We start from the raw sequence: 21,124 nt of genomic DNA, 5'->3' as shown, positions 1-21,124 counted from the left end.
GATCAGCTACCTCCTGCACATGCCCTGCTGGGGATCGAGCCTGACACTTGGGCATGAACCCTGACTGGGAATTGAACCGGCAACCTTTCAGTGTACAGCACGATGCCCAACCAACTGAGCCACACTGGCCAGGCCTAGACTGATTTTGAATGAAACTGACCGAAATGATTAGATGTTGATATTAGATATATTCTATGTCTAAATTTAGACTGTTCATAAAAAGTCACAAGGTTTACATTCAGAAACTTTTTATGTAATTCCCATTTTTGATTAGTAATGTGGATTAGATAGGCATCCACACTCATATAACATTGCTTCATATATTTGAAAATTGATAATATTTTCAAAGGCAATAGCTTTCAAATCTGTTTTCTGGAAGTTCCTCGGGTATTTCAGAGGAGTTAATAAAATGACTATAAATCTAAGTGCAGTAGTGGAGAATTCTACCCACTTACCACCAACTAGATTGGTTCTGTATTTATCTCTCTTATTTATTGAAGTTTCTCATAATTTTTCACTTGGGGAGAATATACTTAGAGCATATAATTCCAATTTTTACACTTGCTTTTATATTTAGTTCATTGTTTCTGTGATGTACTCTTCTCATTTAAAAAAAAATCTAAAATTAAGAAGCTGTGATATAATCGATGGCATGTCAACTTAATGGTTTTTTTTCTTATATAACATAAAATAAGGGGACATATGATAATATGTGGTATCTATGAAAAATAATAAGTCTTAAATGTCACAAAGAAAAGGTTTATTAAGCTCTTGTTCATTGCAACATTGCAGCTACTAGATCTTTTTCTGGATATTTTCCCTGACAAGTTTACCTGTAGTCATTTTTCTAAAATTAAATTTATTGGGATAACACTGGTCAATTTTTAAATATTGGTATGTGGATTGTTCTCCAAATTAACTATGGGCAGCAAAACTTTAATTTGTTTCTGTTACTCAGCAAGGTCCAAAGGCAACTTTTGTCAATAACAGTTATTACATACCAAATGAAAACTAAGTCATTTTAATATTAAATCAAGCAGCATTACAATTTGAGATTAGATCTACAGTATGCTTTTTAAAGCAAATATATGAAATATAGGCATGTATGAAGTTTAGCCACTTAATAACTTACCGGGCCATGAGCTAACATGGATAACAATGTGAAGTCTATGAGAATTTCTTCAAAAATATATATCATTATGCCATGTTAACAATTTTTTTACTTGAATTTTTGTGGGTTTTATTTTGTATCTTAATTTTCCATTATTTAATTTTGAAAACAACACTATGCTTGATAAAAACAAAATATCAATAAGTTCAAATTTGAAATCAAGAACTTAAGCTTACTCTATTACAAATTATTACTAGTAGAATGTAAATAATCTCTAAACCCAGTTAATTATTAAATAACCTGCGTTTATGTAGAAACTGTCTTGGCTTTAGGAACTAAGTCAATACTAACAGGTTTGGTAATTTTTACTGTTTCATAATGGCAGTTAGCACTTTTTTTAAGAGCAAATACTTGCTTGTCTGGAAAAATATATCTTAATAGTATTTTTAAAAAATAGTTTTAAACATAAAGCAATGCAAAACAATTTTTTTACAGCATAAATTAAAGAATGGATGCAGTTCAAACTCAAATGATCCTTTATACTTCCAATAGAATAGACATTATTATTAATTTTTGTGTGTGGAAGAAGAATTCAGGAAGTTTTGAGTGTCTAAATAGTTTCGTGGAAGAAAAATTAATAATGTGAGACATTTTTATTTGTTTTTAAAAAGCAGCCATAATTCAGTGATGACACATAGAGGTGTGCTGAAGTAATATTTTATATGTGTGGGAGTGTGTAAAATGTATATAATTATAAAAATGTTTATGTGCATATATAATGCATGTATTATGTACATATAATATATTTTACTGTGTATTATTTATTACTATGTGTAATGCATATTATGTATAATATTTTACATATAAAAAATTTAGATTCCTACCTCTTGCTGTTGTGAATAAACTAAATCCCCCCCCCTCTGAATGCTATGTAGCTGATTAGCTTTTTAAATTAGTGAATTGTATGTAGTTTAATCTCTTTTCCTATAATACCCACAGGTAACTATAATATATTTATACAAGTTTCAAATTATATATATTTTGTATTGTATGTGTACTTGAGCCTTATCATTATTATATTTTAATGCAGATATTCTGGTTCAGGAGTTTGTGAAATTTGGATCACTAGATACATATTTGAAAAAGAATAAAAATTCTATAAATATATTATGGAAACTTGAAGTGGCTAAACAATTGGCATGGGCCATGCATTTTCTAGTAAGTAATTAGTATATTCTTTAAAAAAACCCATCACCCAAGGATATATTTTATTGGTTTTAGAGAGAGAGAGGAAGAGAGAAAAACATCGATGTAAGAAAAAACATTGATTGGCTGCCTCCCATACATGCCTAACTGAGGCTCAAACCTGCAACCTTTTGGTGTATGGGATAACGCTCCAACCAACTGAGCCACCCAGCCAGGGTAGTATATTCTTCATCAGGAATTTATTTTATTTAGTGAAGCAATGTAGAAATAAATCTGTAAATGGATGCTGAGTTATTTAAAATAATCTGTTTGTTTTATGAAAGGTATTATTTTAGGCATATATTTGTTTATGTAAAGTCACTTTTAATGTAAATAGTTCTGTCATTTCACCATTCTCTTAGAATTGATGACACACAATCTAAGGCTTATGTCACTTGTGTTTAAAGAATTTAACAAAAAATTATGCAGAAATGTGCTAACTCTGAATAGCAGAAAACTCCTTAGAATATACCTTGTTGTAATGTTTGTGGGCATTTAGAAATTATGTCCAATAAGAAAGCAATATTTCTGGAGAAGCAGAATACCAGAGGGCCAGCTAGGGATTAGACCCCTCAGAGCACACCTATATTCTGCTGCTGAAAATAAAGAGTATTTCTCTCAGCTACTGCCTAAAAATAGGTACTACTTAAAATCTCAACTTTAGAAAGTGAAGTGGCATTGGGTAGTTTTAATGTATTTCTTTTATTCTGGGCATAGATTATTGTGTCATTTAAAATGTAAAACAGGAAGCACAGTGTTGTCATAAAATTTCCTTTTATTATCTCAAAGCATACCTCCAAATTAATGTTTATTAATTAATAGTCTTATTTTTTTAAAATCCATTTGGTGCTTAAGACATATTAAATGTTCATATATTTGTGGATTGGTATTTGAATGTATTTATATTTTACTCTAATAGGAAGAAAAAAACCTTATTCATGGGAATGTGTGTGCCAAAAACATTCTACTTATTAGAGAAGAAGACAGGAAGACAGGAAATCCTCCTTTCATCAAGCTTAGTGATCCTGGCATTAGTGTTACAGTTTTGCCAAAGGACAGTAAGTTCTATAGGGATTATATATTTTATAATTTTATTAAGCTTTATTTGGAGGGTTGCGTAAACAACATGTTAATTTTTCTTAAACCATTTTATTAGCATGTCCTTGATTAATAATAAAATGTATCTACCACTTTTAGCAATCTATATTAAAGTCTCTGTCCATTTGTCCTTATAAGCATGTTACTCGGTTTTAGTGCTAATTCAATGCCAGCAGGAATCCCCATTTGGGGTATGGTGAAAAAGGAAATTTTATTAGTGTGAAACTGCTTAATTGTGATATAGCACTGCTGTGAATACAGCAGGCTGTGAGGCAACTCTGGGGCCAGGCCCCTCTCTGGCTAGCCAGCTCTGCTCTGTGCCAGTCTGCTTGGCACTGTGCTAGTCTGCTGTGCCGTGCTTCGGTCAGCTCTGTTCTGTGCCAGTCTGCTCTGGCCTGCACTGGTCTGCTGTATGGTCTCTGCTGAGAAGCCAGGGAAATGCAGTTCTCAGTATTTGGAGGAAATAGAAAGTGCCTTCTAGAGCCAGAGGGGAGCTGGCTTATATAGACAGAAGTTCCAGATCCTGGTCCTTGATTGGTCTGTCCTGATGCAAATGAATACTCCAAATCTACACAGTTTGATTGGTCCAAAAAGCACTGTCCTTAATACTTCCTTATTGGTCAGAATAGAGCCCTCTGATTGGTTGCAGCTGCACAGCTCCAGTTGGATGGGGAAAATTTTAGTCTTGTTGGTTGAAATACGATTTTAGGAACTCCTTTATAAGGACTAACTCAAATGGCAGAAACACATCGCAGCAAGCAGTTCAGTGCAGAGGCTAGTAGTATAGTGTAGACTTCTTTCTAAAGTGCAGTTTGCATGAGAGGCCCTTGTACAGAAATGGCTGCTAGGCCCTGGGTTTTTGTTGTTGTTGTTTTTGTTTTTAAATTTGAGCCCAGTTAGCTATCAGGGAGCCCTTCTTAGTAGGCATCTTCTTTCTCAGGGTTCACAGGACTATAAGATAACATTTTAAAAAATACTTTATTGTTGAAAGTATTACAGATTTTCCCCTTTTCCCCCCACTGATCCCTTCTAGCCCTCACCCAACCCCACCCCTGCCTTCCCTTTGTGATTCGACAGTCTGTTATATACTTCTATACCTCTGGATCTATTTTATTCATCATTTTATTTTGTTCTTTAGATTCCACATATGAGTGAGATTATGTGATACTTGTCTTTCTCTGACTTACTTATTTTGCTTAGCTTAATACTCTCCAGGTATAAAATGTCCATACTACCCAAATCAATTTATAGATTTAATGCAATCTCTTTTAAAATACCAATAGCATATTACACAGATCTAGAAAAAATACTCCAAAAATTTATGTGGAGCCAAAAAGACCCTGAATAACCACAGCCATCTTCAGAAAGAAGAACAAAGTTGGAGGGATCACAGTACCAGATATCAAGTTATACTACAAAGCCACTGTTCTCAAAACTGCCTGGTACTGGCACTAGAACAGGCCTATAGATCAATGGAACACAACAGAGACCCCCACAAATCAACCCAAGTCATTACTTTTAATATTTGACAAAGGAAGCAAGAGCATACAATGGAGTCAAGACAGTCTCTTCAATAAATGGTATTGAGAAAATTGGACAGGTACATGCAAAAAAAATGAAACTACACCACCAGCTTACACCATACACAAGAATAAACTCAAGCCCTAGCCTGTTTGGTTCAGTGGATAGAGCATCGACCTTCGGACTAAAGGGTCCCAGGTTCAATTCTGGTCAAGGGCACATGCCTGGGTTGTGGGCTTGATCCCCAGTAGGGGGCGTGCAGGAGGCAACTGATCAATGATTCTCATCATTGATGTTTCTACTCTCTCTCCCTCTCACTTCCTCTCTGAAATCAATAAAAATATTTTTTTAAAAAATAGTTAACTCAAAATGGATAAAAGACTTTAAGTTGTGAGACCATAAAAATCCTAGAAGAAACCCACAGGCAGCAAAATTTCACACATCCCTCCTAGCAATATGTTTGCTGATACATCTCCTAGGGCAGTGGTCGGCAAACTGCGGCCCACAAGCCACATGCGGCTCTCGAGCCTCGGTTTGCCGCTCTGTTGACTAATGAGTTTGCCGACCACTGTTCTAGGGCAAGGGAAACAAAAGAGAAAATAAACAAATGGGACTATATAAAAATAAAAAGCTTTTGCACAGCAAAAGAAATAATCAACAAAATGAAAAGGGTGTTCACTATATGGAAGAATGTATTTGTGAATGATACATCAGATAAAGATAATTATTTTGTTGTTGTTGTTAATCCTCACCCAGGATATTTTTCCGTTAACTTTTAGAGAGAGTGGAAAGGAGGGAGACAGAGATAAACATCAATGTGAGAGAGACACATTGATTGGTTGCCTCCCGAATGTGCCCCAACTGGGCCAGGGATTGAGCCTGCAACCTAAATATGTACCCTTGACTGGAATCAAACCTGTGACCCTTCAGTCCTTGGGCCACTGCTCTATCCACTGAGCCAAACCGACTAGGGCTGATAAAGATAATTTTTAAAAAGTGTTAATCCCTAATTATGTATGAAAGGTCAGATTTTATTCATTTTTATTTATTTATTTTTACATTTATTTATTTAGAGACTATGATAATATGTGAAAATCTTAGCTATATTTCTGAATATTTCCTTAGAGTAGATCACTACAGTGCAATTATTGGATCAAGGGATGGGAACATTTTTAAGGCTCTCAATACAAGTCATCAGGGAGCTCTCTGAAAAAGTGGTACTCAGTGACCTCAGAGGGCTTTCAAGCATTGGAGAGCTCTTAACTTAATATATTAAAATCACACCTCATTGTTTTGCTTTGTTGTTCTGTGAGTATTCATGACACTAAAGAATTTTTCATAAATTTATTGTATATTTCTAATCGTTTCATTTATTTTAATTTTTAAAATATATTTTTATTTATTTCAGAATGGAGGCAGAGGGAGAGAGAGATAGAAACATCAATGATGAGAGAGAACTATTGATCGGCTGCCTTCTGCACACCCCACAGTGGGGTTCGAGCCTGCAACCCAATCATATACTCTGACTGGGAATCAAACCATGACCTCTTGGTTCATAGGTCATTGCTCAACCACTTAGCCACACCAGTGGGCATGTATTTGTTTTTTACTGCACTGTTTCTTCACATCTTTTGTTCATTTTTCTCTGTGGGTCTTAGTGAACTTTTTTTGATCTGTGTGTATTCTTCATGAAACAATTTGGTTAACCTTTCTCATTTTGGTTGAATTCTTTACAATCCTGATTTACCTTTTAATTTTTTAACCTTAAAATTGTTTAAATATGAAATTTTATTGATAGTTTTTTATAATTTCTTCCATTGATTTTATACTTTGAAAATTCTTTCCAATCCACAGGTCAAATATTTACCTAAATGTGTTTTCTAAATATTTTGTTTTTTGTTTACATGTTCTGCTCTTTGAACTGGAGTTTATTTTGATGTTGTGCAATGTATCTAAATTGGCATTTTTTAGAGTACTTAGCCAGTTTTACCCTCTGTCTCTTTGGTATTAATTAATAAGTCCTTCCTTTGTCATCTACTGCATTCCTCTAAATACTGGGATGTGCTTTAGATGTGTACTTCTCATACCTTTGTCAAATGACGTTTGTTTCCTTTACTATTTTATACACAATTTTTAAACACCAGTTTTAATTCCTAATTATGTATGGAAGTGCAGATTTTATCCATTTTTGAAGTGAAATGTTCTATCATTCTTTGAGCCACAAGTAAATTTTCTAAATTTTTCTTTCCTTAGACACTAAATAAAAATTTGAGAAGATATGTTTATGTAGTTTGAGTTCTTATTTAGTTTAATTCAGCTAATCCTGACTTTTAAAAGCTTTTTTAAAAACTCTCTCTCACACACACACACCAAAAAACCTTTCTTTTATGTTTGTAACCTACTTAACACATTTAGTTAAAATGGAAATTTCAGTCTAATAGTTGAGAGGAGTTATTTTGGTCCAAATAATGTAACTGTATTTCATTATCTTACCTAATTTCTCCAATTGAATGTTCTAAATTTAGAATCAAAGTTGACCAACTTTTGTGCATTGATTTATGGTATCCTGAACCAATAGTACTTAAACTTGATGGCTTATCTAACAGTGAAGAACGATTATAAGGCAGAAAATGTTATAGAATCTTAGACCTGGTACTCAGTGAAATTTTACCCTCTGGAATGGGAGGTGAAGAAAGAGAAAATGTGTTCATATGGTGAAGGAGGAAGGCACATGTACTCTTTGAATATACCAAAAAAGGCAACAGATTATCCTTCATTTTTATATCTATCTATCTATCTATCTATCTATCTATCTATCTATCTACCCCAGAATACCAGAAGGTGAAGTTAAAGTGCTCTTTTCTGAATACTGTTTTTTGAGGATATTTCATGATCTGAACAGAACCCACATATATTGATTCTGTACCTGTATATCTTCGTAAAATTTAGTCATTCATCTGCCTATTGCTCCTTATTTTTTCATCCACAAAATAGAACTACCACTGCTATTTAAAACAGATTAGAATGATGCTCACTTTACCTTTACTACTTAAACATTGTAAAAAAACACAAAAAATATCAAGAGACAATTTTAAGATAAATTGTATGGGAAAAATGTTTTTTTGAAGGCAAAATTAATAGGAATGTGTAGAGAGACACTATGACAATGCATCAATTTTCAACCTTTTTTGTCTTATGGCACACAAACTAATTACTAAAATTCTGTGGCACACCAAAAAATATATATTTTTTTGCTGATCTTACAAAAAAAAAGTATAACTTTGATGCATTCACACTGGATGTCTGTTGTTGTGTTGGCTGTTGTAATTTTTTATTTGACAGTTTAAGGAAAAGAGGTCATTGTCCCTGACTAAGTAGTCAGGTATTACATGTTTTAAAAATTCTTGCGGCACATGGGCTTAAAATTGGTGATTTAATGGAAAAAAGTTTAGTTGATCCAGGATTTATTGTACAGGATTCTAATTCTCTTAGTGCTAATAACAAATTGTGTGATTTGGGGCAAATTATTTAGTCTTTATGGATCTCAGTGTTGTCTTTGTTAAAAATGAAATCTTAAATTAGATGATTATTCAAATCAGTTTGAAAATTATTTGCATATAAAAGAATTACTTACTTGTGAGAACTATTTAACCATATTATGTTCCTATCACTTAAAAGTTCTTCAGGAGAGAATACCATGGGTACCACCTGAATGTATTGAAAATCCTAAAAACTTAAACTTGGCAACAGACAAATGGAGTTTTGGTACCACTTTGTGGGAAATCTGCAGTGGAGGAGATAAGCCTCTGAGTGCTTTGGATTCTCAAAGAGTAAGTTTATATAGACTGTGGGGTTGGATTAATTTTGTGATCCTTGATGATTCTCTTTCACATGATTTTATATTTTTTAGCCCATCTAATGTTAAAAAGAAGGGGTTGATAAGGTATTACACAATTCTCAACGTGTGGTTCTTTAATTATAGAAGCTACAGTTTTATGAAGATAGACACCAGCTTCCTGCACCAAAGTGGACAGAATTAGCAAATCTTATTAATAATTGTATGGATTATGAACCAGATTTTAGACCTTCTTTCAGAGCCATCATACGAGATCTTAATAGTTTGTTTACTCCAGGTATGTATTGATGGAACAATCTTAATGATTCTCCAGCTGTCTTTCTATTTTGGTTGTATTTAACAAATCTTTACTAATTTTGTAACCCTCCCAAATAAGTTCTTTGATGTCTTTTAGAATCTCATATGGCCATATGACTTTCCTACTTTAGACACATTCTAGACTCCTTAATTGAGCAATTTTTACATTTAAAAAAAAGGCTTTTTCTCCTTCACTTACCCAGTTTTAGTCTGCCACTTGATGAGTAGTATATTATAAAAGTTTGTCTTAATTGAGTTTTTAAAAAACCATTATTTGTTTTTAAAAACTAGTTTTCATACATTTTATAATTCATTTTCTAAACATGGAGTAGATTTGATTTTGTCCACTCCTTTAAAATATGTAGCTAAATATGCATGTGTCTGACCTACAGGTATTTCCTTTTCTAGTATTACTCACTAATATCACAACAAGATCAGAATATATTCTTTACAAATATAAAAACTGCCTATTTTATAAAGTAATTATCATTTGTAAAAATCTTTCTTGAAAGCCTGTCAGATTGTGGGTAATAAGTAAAGGCTCCATTAATATAATCTAAACTATTAACATTAACCTGTGTTTAGTATTTCTAACTCATTCTAATTATTTTGGTCAGCTTGAATATATATTAACCCAAAGAATTTATTTGCCAGCTTATGGTATAATATTCTTTATTTCTGCAGATTATGAATTATTAACAGAGAATGACATGTTACCAAATATGAGGATAGGTGCCCTAGGGTTTTCTGGTGCTTTTGAAGACCGAGACCCTACTCAGTTTGAAGAGAGACACTTGAAATTTCTGCAGCAACTTGGCAAGGTAAGATGAAAGAAGTTTTTTAAATAGTTAGATTATAACCATAGAACATTTTATTTAGGAATAAAAGGCTTTAAAGATTCTCTAAAGTTCACATTTCATAAAACTTTTAAGGAGTATTTGTAGAAAAAATTTAGTTGTCAGATGTTGGAGAAGTGCTGTGTTAAACAACTGTCTTTAAAAAGAACTTTTCAGAATCTTTAATATGTAATATGCATTGAACATCTTCAAAAATTAGGTAACATTTCCCCAATTGATTTGGCCATGGGACTGTTTCTTGGTAGAGGGTGTTTTATTTATTAAATAGAGAAAGGGACAATTAAGCCTTTCTTCTTCTTTTAAATCCTCAACTGAGGATATGTTTATTGATTTTAGAGAAAGGAAGAGAGAGAGAGAGAAATATTGATGTGAGAGACAAACATCTATTGGTTACCTCTCATACGCACCATAACAATGAACGTGCAACCTAGGTATGTGTGCTGACTGGGAATTGGACCTGTAACCTTTTGATGTACAGGATGCTCCAACCAACTGAGCCACACCAACCAGGGCTAAATTAAGCCTTTCTACTCACTTCCTTTTTTAGTCATCGGAGGAAGAAATAATCTGATTGTTCAGAGTCTAGATGTTGACTGGACTGTGTTCACTTACAAGGCCTCTCACAACATGGCAGCTGAGGGCAGACACCCAATGTGGAAACCATGGTCTTTTTATAACCTAATCTCAGTAGTGACATTTCATCACTGCTGTGTGGCCTGTGTAATTAGAGATTTAACTTTGAGCTTATATGTGGTCAAAGTTTTTTTTAAAAATTGACTTCAAAAATATAACTGAAAATAGTCGATTCGAAACTTTAGCTCAACACTATGTTGTTCTGTTCTTTAAGAATGCAATAATATCCAAAATATATTACTTTGATTAATACCCAAAATTTAATTGTAAATGTTATATATCAACTCTGTATAGATAATAAATCTTAAATAAAAAGAGATGAGGTTTCTTTAATGACTCACCCTAAAAAAAAAAAAAGAAGTGGGAACATCCCCATAGGCTAAAAATTTACTTTCTTGAGCAAATAATACAGACTATGTACTAATCTGCTCAGGCTGACATAATAAAATACCATAGACTTAGTGGCTTTACCATCAAATATTTATTTCTGATAGTTCCAGAGGCTGGAAAGTCTGAAATCAAGGTTCTGACAGGGTTTGGTTGCTGGTGAGGCTCTCTTACTGGTACTCATTTGGCCACCTTGTTGACAGAGAGCTTTAGTGTCTCTTCCTCTTCTTTTTTTGGTTAATCCTCACCTGAGATTTTTTCCATTGATTTTTAGAGAGAGTGAAAAGGAATGAGGGAGGAGGAGAAAGAGAGACAAACATCGATGTGAGAGATACATCGACTGGTTGCCTCCCGTACGTGCCCTCATTGGGGCTGGGGATCGAACCTGCAACCCAGGTACGTGGCGTTGACCAGGAATTGAACCCTCTCCCCTTTGGTGCTTGGGCCGACACTCTAAGCACTGAGCCACACTGGTCAGGGCTCTTCTTCTTATAAAGGCACCAGCTCTATCAGATTAAGGCCTCACCCTTATGACCCTATTTATCCTTTATCGTCTCTTCACAGGCCCAGTCTCCAAATACATTCATTGGGGGGTTAGGGCTTTATCTTATGAATTTTGGGGAGACATACACATTCAGTCCATAATAGGCCATTACTCCATCCAGCTCACTGACAGTCAGTGATACCAAAGGGTGTATTGTGAAAAAGCTAAGTTCTTCCTGGAAGTTAGTGATAGATAGCATGTCCCTTGGATTATCTTAATAATTAATATTCAGGATTTGTGTCTAAAAGCTTTTTGGAAGTTGTTTATATTTCAGCTTTTAATTCCTTTTGAAGAAATTATATATATTTACTACCCACTTGTGGAATTACTATTTTCTTTTTTGTCCTGAAAGTTACCCAATCTATGCTTAGGGATGTGTGTTAATTCTGGCTGTTGGAATTGCTCATGTAATTAGAATTTGTTAGTGTTTGTGTGGAAAACTTGAGATGTCTATCCTAATGTGCTGTATTGTTCAGGGTAATTTTGGGAGTGTCGAGATGTGCCGGTATGACCCTCTACAAGACAACACTGGGGAGGTGGTGGCTGTGAAAAAGCTCCAGCACAGTACTGAAGAGCACCTCAGAGACTTTGAAAGGGAAATTGAAATCCTTAAATCCCTGCAGCATGACAACATTGTAAAGTACAAGGGAGTGTGCTACAGTGCTGGTATGTTGCCCATCGAAACCTATTTTGAACTTAAGCTATGTTGTTGGCATCCTGGGTAATAGAAGCACCCTGTCTCAACATGTGGACTTATAATATAACAGTGCCCAGAGAGAGAAGACTGAAGACTGCTTGGTGATGGTGAACTGTAACTACAGGAAGTCTCTGGCTAGTCGGTTAATCATCCTCTTCACTGAAAATGGTTGTTATCACCCTTGCTTATGCTTATTAAGGGAATATCATTTTCAAAGAAAGAAATTGTCTTTGCTCATATTTTCTTTAAAAATATAATATTTAAATTAGATGCTTTTTGTTCAGTACAAAATGAGGAGAAAGGAAGTTTTCTCAGCTTATTTTGATTTGCATACAGGGTTACAGAAGACTAAAACAACTATTTTGATTCAAAAAGCCTGTGTTCTTTACTATTTCACCTTTAATTTACAATCAAATTCTTTCATCTTAGACTCAGATTTTATATATCTTTAAGTCATTTATGTATGGTTGTTTTTTAATATTTCACCAGTAAAATATGGCAAAGTTTACATTATGTTCCCATTTGTGTTTTAAAAGGCCGGCGTAATCTAAGATTAATTATGGAATATTTACCATATGGAAGTTTACGAGACTATCTCCAAAAGCATAAAGAACGAATAGATCATAAGAAACTTTTGCAATATACATCACAAATATGCAAGGTACCTAATATTCTGGCTATTTGTTGTAGATGAAGTGAACATGTTTAGGTAATTGTTAAGAAATTCTCTAGTTTATCTTAGATAATTAAGGGAGTATAAACAGGCAAGACCACTGAAATTGTTTATGTTTACAAAACTGGCTGAAAGAAAAAATGTTATTTTTATCCATAGGGTATGGAATATCTTGGTACAAAAAGGTATATCCACAGGGATCTGGCAACAAGGAATATATTGGTAGAGAATGAAAACAGAGTTAAAATTGGAGATTTTGGGTTAACAAAAGTCTTGCCACAAGACAAAGAATACTACAAAGTGAAAGAACCTGGTGAAAGTCCTATATTCTGGTGAGTATATTTTAGTACAGTAAAATGAAATTTTAGAGCATAAACTTCAAACTTTATTTTTACCATTATTAATAGTTTGTCATTTATATATTTACTAGAGGCCTGGTGCATGAATACATGCATGGGTGGGGTCCAGCTGGCCCGCCCTGATTGGGGTGGAGGAGGCGATTGGAGGCGGGGCCGGCTGGGGGGCAGTTGGCAGGCTGGCCCTGCCCCCTGGTCAAACTCCCGGTTGAACTCCAAGTCAAGGGGACAATTTGCATATTAGCCTTTTATTATATAGGATAATAGTAGCAAAAATTTCTCATGTATTTACATTGGGCTTAAATGCATGTCATGGATTATCTCATTTAATCCTCCTAAGAATCCCTGGAGAATATGTATTATTTTCTCATTTTAAGCATGAAGGAACTGAATTCTAGACAGGGTAAATAGCTTGTTCAAGGTCAAGGTTTTTTAGATTCCACATATTATATCAAGTGAAATCATAGGGTATTTGTCCTTTTCTGTCTGACTTATTTCACTTAGCATGATACCCTAGAGGTGTTGGAGGTGTCCTAGGGAGTTGGATGAAAATGGTAAAAGGGAATAAGCAGTACAAGCTTTCAGTTATAAATGAAGTCACAGGGGTATAATGTACAGCACAAGGAAGATAGTTAGGGGTATCATAACTTTGTATGGAGAACGATGGTTACTAGATTTATCACTGTGATCACCTCATAACATATGTAAATGTTGAATAACTATGTTGTACATCTGAAACTCATATAATATTATATGTCACTATACTTTAATAGAAAGAAAAGAAAGTATTAGTTAATTTTTTTTAAGTTTATCGTAAGAGGAGGACAAGAGCAAGAGGATCAGGGCTTGTAAGTGAGTGGCATAATTGCAGAGCAAACAGGGAGCAATTGGGGCTAGAATGATATTGAGCACTGTACAACATGTTAATGAGTTCAGCCTTTATTTAGTAAACATTGTGTAGGTGAAAGATTTAGAGGCTTTATCCAGGGAGTAACATTGTGGGAGTCATATTTTAGGAATTTGAATTTACTTTTTTTCCCCCCTCCACCTCTACTTTTGGTGCAGAACATCAGTTCTCAAAATATGGGGACCTCTAGGGAGTCTGTTAACAAAACTTATTTTAATACTAATACTAAGATGTTATTTGCCTTTTCCATTCTCCTTTTTTCATGAGTAGATAGTGGAATTTTCCATAGGTTATACTCTTATACTCTCTATTAAACTAAACAGTAAAGAAACTTTAAAAATGTAAAACAATGCTACTCTTCTCACAGAAGCATTCTTTTTATAGTAATTTTTTTTCAGTAATTTTTAAGAGTGTATAGGGGCCTTTGACCAAATGGTTGGAGAACTGGTATAGAGGGTACATTGTATTAAGGTGAGGCTACATTGTATTAAGGTGAGCAGGGAGAAGATAGAAAGAAAACAGTTTTATTACTGAATAAGCATTACTCCAGAAGGTATTGCGCATCAAAAGTAATCTGCTTATAGATTACAAAGAGAGAAAGAAATCTTATTCTTTCTTATGGCCAAGCAAATTCAACCCATTACATACGTTTTCTCATGATAAACCAGTAACTAGTCCTCAAGTGAGAGGAGTTAACATCACATTGGTCACACGTGGTTCATCCTAAATTCTCTGGGTAATTGAAGTCACCATGTGTTAGCTAATTGGCTTTATCAAAGGAAAAATAAAGTCATTACTTATGACAAGAGATAATTTTGTAACTTGGAAGGAGGCACCTGCTGAAGTCAGGTTCCTACCGTCTTAAAAAAAACTGAGAAGTAGTGGTGCTAACTTCCTTGATGATTATATTACAAAGAGATGGTTCCCAGGTTCTGGAGAAAAACATAGCATAAAGCTGGCAAGAGGCTTTTGAGCAAAAGCTTTAAAAAATATTTACATACATTTGAAAGAGAGAAAGAATTTACAGTGGTAAGTTTTCTAAAGTAAATGCTTTAAGAAAAGAGGGGGAAGAGTCATTTTCCTCATTTTCAACAAGGAAAATTATATTTTTTCTTTTTGATTTGTATTTATTCTTACATTAGTGATGGGAGAGAGAAACAGCCTTAGAGATTGGGGGAGGGAGGAGTGAGGAGGTGATTACAGGAGTGCTTTCAGGAAAATCAAAGGATGAGAATATTTTACAATGGTTGGGGGAGTAGGGATGTTATGTTCCATTTGTGGGCTAAAGCTAACATTTATTTAAAAATATAACTAAAGATGTAATGTGTTTTAAAAAACTAAATATAAAATGAAAATAGCATTGCATGGTTAACTGTGTGGCATAGACTACAAGTATAGAAATTCAGTAGCATTGAGTCATGAAAACCTTGAGTAGTCAGAGAAGGATTTGTGGAAGTGAGTATATTTTTAAGGAGAGATTAAATTTTTGTAATTCATATTTTTAATCTTTTTTTAAAATTTTATTGTTTAAGGTATTACAATTAGTAGTACATATGTCTCTTCCCTCCCACCCCCACCCCCCACCCTCCATTGACCTCCTCCCAGTCTCCCTACCCCCTGGCACTTGCCCTCACCACCGCACCCCCCCCCCCAGTGTCTTGTGTCTATTGATTTGCTTATATGCATGCACACAAGTCCTTCGGTTGATCTCTTACTCCCCCAACCCTCCCCTGCCTTCCCGCTGTAATTTGACAGTCTGTTCGATGCTTCTTTGCCTCTATCTATTTTTGTTCAATAGTTTATAATGTTCTTTATATTCCACAAATGAGTGAGATCATGTGGTATTTATCTTTCACTGACTGGCTTATGTCACTTAGCATAATGCTCTCCAGTTCCGTCCATGCTGTTGCAAACGGTAAGAATTCCTTTTTTGCAGTAGCGTAGTATTCCATTGTGTAGATGTACCACAGTTTTCTAATCCACACATCTGCTGATGGGCATTTAGGCTGTTTCCAAATCTTAGCTATGGTAAATTGTGCTGCTGTGAACATAGGGGTGCATATATCCTTTCTGATTGGTGTTTCTGTTTTCTTGGGATAATCCTCATCAATCTTAAACAGATCTCTGTCAGGGATAAACTTAGCAATGTAACCAGGATATTCACAGTCCATTAGCCCAAATTCTCTTTGGTTAGTGTTAATACTTGAGTAGATAGTAGCACCATTTCTTCCTGGACTTTCTGTTTTCTGTGCTCCTTCACAAAAATCACTTCCTTGAGATGAGCAGCTTCTTTCTTTTATATGTTAACTAGAGGCCCAGTGCATGAAATTTGTGCATGGAGAGGGTCCCTAGCAGGTGCTGGCCGGGGCCTCCCTTCACACCCACCTTGGTCTGGTGCAGCCCACTTAACTGCTCCATCATCCCGCCACAGTCCCACTCTCATCAGGGCCCATCGGGGCTGGCAGCACCACCACTGCCGCCACAGCCAGCACCACGTCACCAATGCCCGCCATGTTCCACACTGTCCCCTGGTGGTCAGTACACATCTAATTCCTGGTCGGTCAAACTCCCGCCCAGAGGGACAATTTGCATATTAGCCTTTTATTATATAGGATAGTTTCAAGTCTTGCTCCAGTTTAGAAGCAACTTTTTCTCTCTATGGTACTTTGCAATTAACCCTGGTGTTTCCTATAGAGGCAAAAAAGTTTTTTTGTTTTTTTTTTTAGTTTTGAGTTATCTTTGTGTATTTGGAGGTTTGGACCACTCACAGGTTTGATATTCACTAGGAGGATTCGTAGCACTCAGCATACAGCCATACTTGTAGCTATGATTCTATACAGGGAACAACACAGAGCAAATCAGCAAAGGAAAAGGAGTCTGGGGCAAAACTGGAGGAAACCAAGCACAATCTTCCAAGGGTACTCTCTCAGTAAAGTCATATGGGACACACTTCCTTTTCCCAGCAATAAGTTGTGACAACACAGTGTCCAAGGTTTGTATTGGGACTGGACCCGAGAGCACCCTCTGCCTGGTATGTACCACCAGTTCAGACTCCTAGAGGGAAAATGGGCTTTTGGCACAAACCATGTAGTTGGCAGAAACATTTTAGGCACAGTGAGCCACTCTTATCATTTAGGGAATTGTGGAAACACTCCTGTAATCTAAGTTCCGGGTACCAGTCAAGTGTCAACATGGCAAGCAGGCCTTTTTTAGGATGACAGCCTCAAGCCTGCTGTGGTAACTCTTTCCTATACATCTGGCTTTTTTTTTTTTTTTAATCCAATTGGTTTGCAGGTACAAACAAGAGTTGGCACATCAAGTAACCGCCTTTTAAATGCTTTCCTATTTCACAGGTATGCTCCAGAATCACTGACAGAGAGCAAGTTTTCTGTGGCCTCAGATGTTTGGAGCTTTGGAGTGGTTCTGTATGAACTTTTCACCTATATTGAGAAGAGTAAAAGTCCACCAGCGGTCAGTGTGTTTTTATTTATTTTCAACTTTTTTTTTAATATGAGAAAAGCTTTTTCCAAACAATAATAGTAAGCTTAAAGCTTATCTAGTCTTTTCTTGCTTATTTGTAATACAACATCCAACAAAATAACCCTAAACTTACTCATTAAATTAACTTGAATTAAAAAAAAAGAGGGATAGAGTACTATTTACTATATTCTCTTAATATTATTCTTAATACATCCAATAAACTCATTCATTCTAGGAATTATTGCAAAAGTTAAAGTAAGCCTTTTAAATAATTTTTTCCTGATCATTGTAGAATTTTCTTTAATATAGAAAAGTATGAAAAAAATCCTCTCCAATTCAACTACTCAGAGGTAACTATTTTAGTACTGTGGTATGTTTTCTTCCTGGCTTCTTTTAATTTTATATGTAAAAGTGAAACTGTATTAAAATAATTTTTTATAAAATAAAGGTTATACTATACAGCTTGCTATCTTGTTTTTTTTTTAAATTAAGTATTAGAGCATGGATATTTTCCTATATTAGTAACTACTGAAAATATGGCTTCTAACTTTTGGATAGCATTTCATAATAAGGATATAATTTCTAAACAATTATTTTCTGTTTTCAGTCTTTTAAGTAACACCTCAATGAACATAGTGAACATCCTTATACATAAATATTTGTTTCTCTCTGGTTGTCACCTTAGAATAAAAGTTTAATAATAAATGAAAGGATATGAACTCTTTTAAAGGTTCTGAGTATTTCAAAATGCTTTCCAGAAAAGCTGTATCAGATTACACTCTAAATAGCAGTGCACAGGGTATGTGCATTTCATCATTTGACAGTATCCACTATTATGTTTTTATGCAGCTTTGCCAAATTGGTAGGAGAGAAGTTGCATCTATTTGATCTGAAATTGCGTTTCTCCTATTACTGTGACTGAACACATACTTATTGGGTATTTGGTGTATATATGTGTGTACATTGTCTCCTTATGTGCTTTGCCCATTTTTATTTTGGTAATTTTTCTTACCAGTTTATAAGAGCTCTCTATATTTCAATAAAGGATGTGTTGTAAATATTTTCCTAGCTTACAAGTCAGATTATTATGAATTTTTAACACTTGAACATATTTTTCTCTCCATGTACTTTTACTTAAACGTTTATTCTGCACTTTCTTTTTATTATGCCCTCTTTTACATTCACCTTTTTATTTTAGCTGAAATGTAATGTAATGTGACATGTTATAACAATAGCCACCAAAAAAAAATGTGAATATGGTTTTAGTTGACTTGTTTTGGGCCCTTCTCAGGGAATTTGTGTTGAGTATATTACATTTATAGAAATGGCATTATAGAGGTTCCACATATAACAATCCTATGTAAAGTATTCCTGAAAAGGAAGTTTTAAAATAGTTTGACTTTTTAAAATATTTTTCATTGATTTTTTTTTTTTTTTTTTTTTTTTTTTTTTTTTTTTTTAGAGAGGAAGGGAGAGGGATAGAGAGGTAGAAACACCGATGAGAGAGGAACATTATCAATCAGTTGCCTCCTGCATGCCCCCACTGGGGACCACAGCTGCAACCCAGGCATGTGCCCTGACCAGGAATCAAACCAGCAACCTCTTGGTTCCTGGGTTTGATGCTCAACCACTGAGTCACACCAACCGGGCAAAATAGTCTGTTTTTAAAATGTTTCAAGCATATAAGAAAGCATACATATACAGAATTGTTCCCATTTATTGGAAGAAGTTGAGAAAGATTTCTGCTTTAAATTAAATGTACCCAAAAAATCTCACTGAAATGTGGGTTTATGTTTCAGGAATTCATGCGTATGATTGGCAACGACAAACAAGGACAGATGATTGTGTTTCATTTGATAGAACTCTTGAAGAATAATGGAAGATTACCAAGACCAGATGGATGCCCAGATGAGGTCACAAATTTATTTATTTTATTTTTTATCCACAGTAATCATACAATTTCTTGCTCTTTTAGAACAAGGACTTCATGTCACTTCATCAAATTTAATTAATGAGCTTTTAAATAAATAGCATAATCATATAACTATGGATTTGGGCACAGATATCTATATGAAAGAATTAAGTGGGAGTTCTGAATTCATGTGTTCTGCCAATTAAAAAATAGCACTTTGTTTTCATTGTAATTCTGGTTTATTTTCTCTTTTACAGATCTATGTGATCATGACAGAATGCTGGAATAATAATGTAAATCAACGCCCCTCTTTCAGACACCTAGCTCTTCGCGTTGATCAAATAAGGGACAACATAGCTGGATGAACGAAATGAACTTCACTCTGAGACCAAACTAAAGTTAGAGAACAAAGTTTTGTATTTCACATTGCTGTGGACTATTACTACATATATCATTGTTATGTATATCATGTTGCTAGCCACAAAGATGTGGAAATATCTGCTCAAAACTTTCAAAGTATAGTGTGTTTTTCTTTATGGGGACACCAGTAAAAAAAATTAATGAAAAGTTCTGAGTAAAGAATTTTGTAAAAAATTTCATGAACTTATTAGGCAATTAACATCACTTTTCTTTGGCAAAAGAAAAAAAATAGATGTTTTTTAACTCAGAATTTTGAGAGATGAAAAAATTATAATATAAATTTTACAACGTTAAAGAAGCACAGGATACATATGTACAGTTTTTACCACAGTGAATGTATAATACCTTGGCATCTTGTGTGATCTTTTACACAAGGGCTGGTTCATTAATGGTGTTTTCTAATTTTTCCATAGTTGATCTATAATAACTTCACTATACACATTAAGATGCTCAAATAATTGAATAAGCACTTTTGTGTTCTTGTTCATCTATATCACTGGCCAGCAATATAAGCAGGTGTACACTTTTTGCTTATCATTCTATGTACTGTAAATATTTTTCAAAGAAAAGGGAACAAATGTTTAGTTTTATTTGTATAGGAATTTCCTTGACTATAAAGAATACATTTTGAAATGAAACAAGTTTACAAAGCTGTAACACAATCTATTTTCTTATTTGTCTCCTTTGTATTTATTTGTGATGAGTATGTTGTGTGTTTTTTTAAATAGATCTCTAAATTTTTCTAAGACTGGTAAATAGTTTTCTTTTAAAATTTTGAGATTACGAATGCAGGAATATTGTCATCCCTTGAGCTATTGGCTGCCAATATGATTCTTTAATCCTTGGGACCTATCATTATGCATTAAATTTAAGTGTAAGCCATATGATACATTGTTTTTTAAATGTATACACCTATTAAGATTCATAGTGTGGGCTAGGGATTTTTTTTAAAGACTGTATTTTAGGGATTTCAGAAATCTCTTGTAGTCACAGAAGAAATTTTCTCTTAGAAAATTTAGAAAGTCTTATATTCAAAGGAGAAATGAGAGGAAATTGGTAAAAAAAAGAAAAAAAGAAAAAAAGAAAAAAAAAAGGTATGCTTGTTATTTTATTCCAGAATGCCAGTGGAA

At 34.3% G+C, this 21,124-nt stretch overlaps 1 protein-coding gene across 6 annotated transcripts in view; it reads left to right on the top strand.

Moving 5' to 3' along the window:
- Positions 1 to 20,656, top strand: part of JAK2 (Janus kinase 2) — a 104,853-nt gene extending 84,197 nt beyond the window's left edge. For all 6 annotated transcript variants that reach the window (XM_054727593.1, XM_008144991.3, XM_054727594.1 and 3 more), the window contains 11 exons: positions 2,202 to 2,329; positions 3,276 to 3,414; positions 8,654 to 8,805; positions 8,958 to 9,108; positions 9,813 to 9,949; positions 12,026 to 12,215; positions 12,783 to 12,907; positions 13,079 to 13,251; positions 17,536 to 17,653; positions 19,462 to 19,575; positions 19,832 to 20,656. In XM_054727593.1, the coding sequence (XP_054583568.1) occupies positions 2,202 to 2,329; positions 3,276 to 3,414; positions 8,654 to 8,805; positions 8,958 to 9,108; positions 9,813 to 9,949; positions 12,026 to 12,215; positions 12,783 to 12,907; positions 13,079 to 13,251; positions 17,536 to 17,653; positions 19,462 to 19,575; positions 19,832 to 19,939 (1,535 nt within the window). In that variant the 3' untranslated portion in view covers positions 19,940 to 20,656. The remainder of the gene's footprint in view (positions 1 to 2,201; positions 2,330 to 3,275; positions 3,415 to 8,653; positions 8,806 to 8,957; positions 9,109 to 9,812; positions 9,950 to 12,025; positions 12,216 to 12,782; positions 12,908 to 13,078; positions 13,252 to 17,535; positions 17,654 to 19,461; positions 19,576 to 19,831) is intronic.
- Positions 20,657 to 21,124: the final 468 nt, after the last annotated feature.

The sequence above is a fragment of the Eptesicus fuscus genome, chromosome 15, assembly GCF_027574615.1.
Source record: "Eptesicus fuscus isolate TK198812 chromosome 15, DD_ASM_mEF_20220401, whole genome shotgun sequence".
Taxonomy (NCBI): Eukaryota; Metazoa; Chordata; class Mammalia; order Chiroptera; family Vespertilionidae; genus Eptesicus; species Eptesicus fuscus.
Note: the sequence above shows the minus strand (reverse complement) of the source record. Positions and strands in the feature narration are given on the sequence as shown.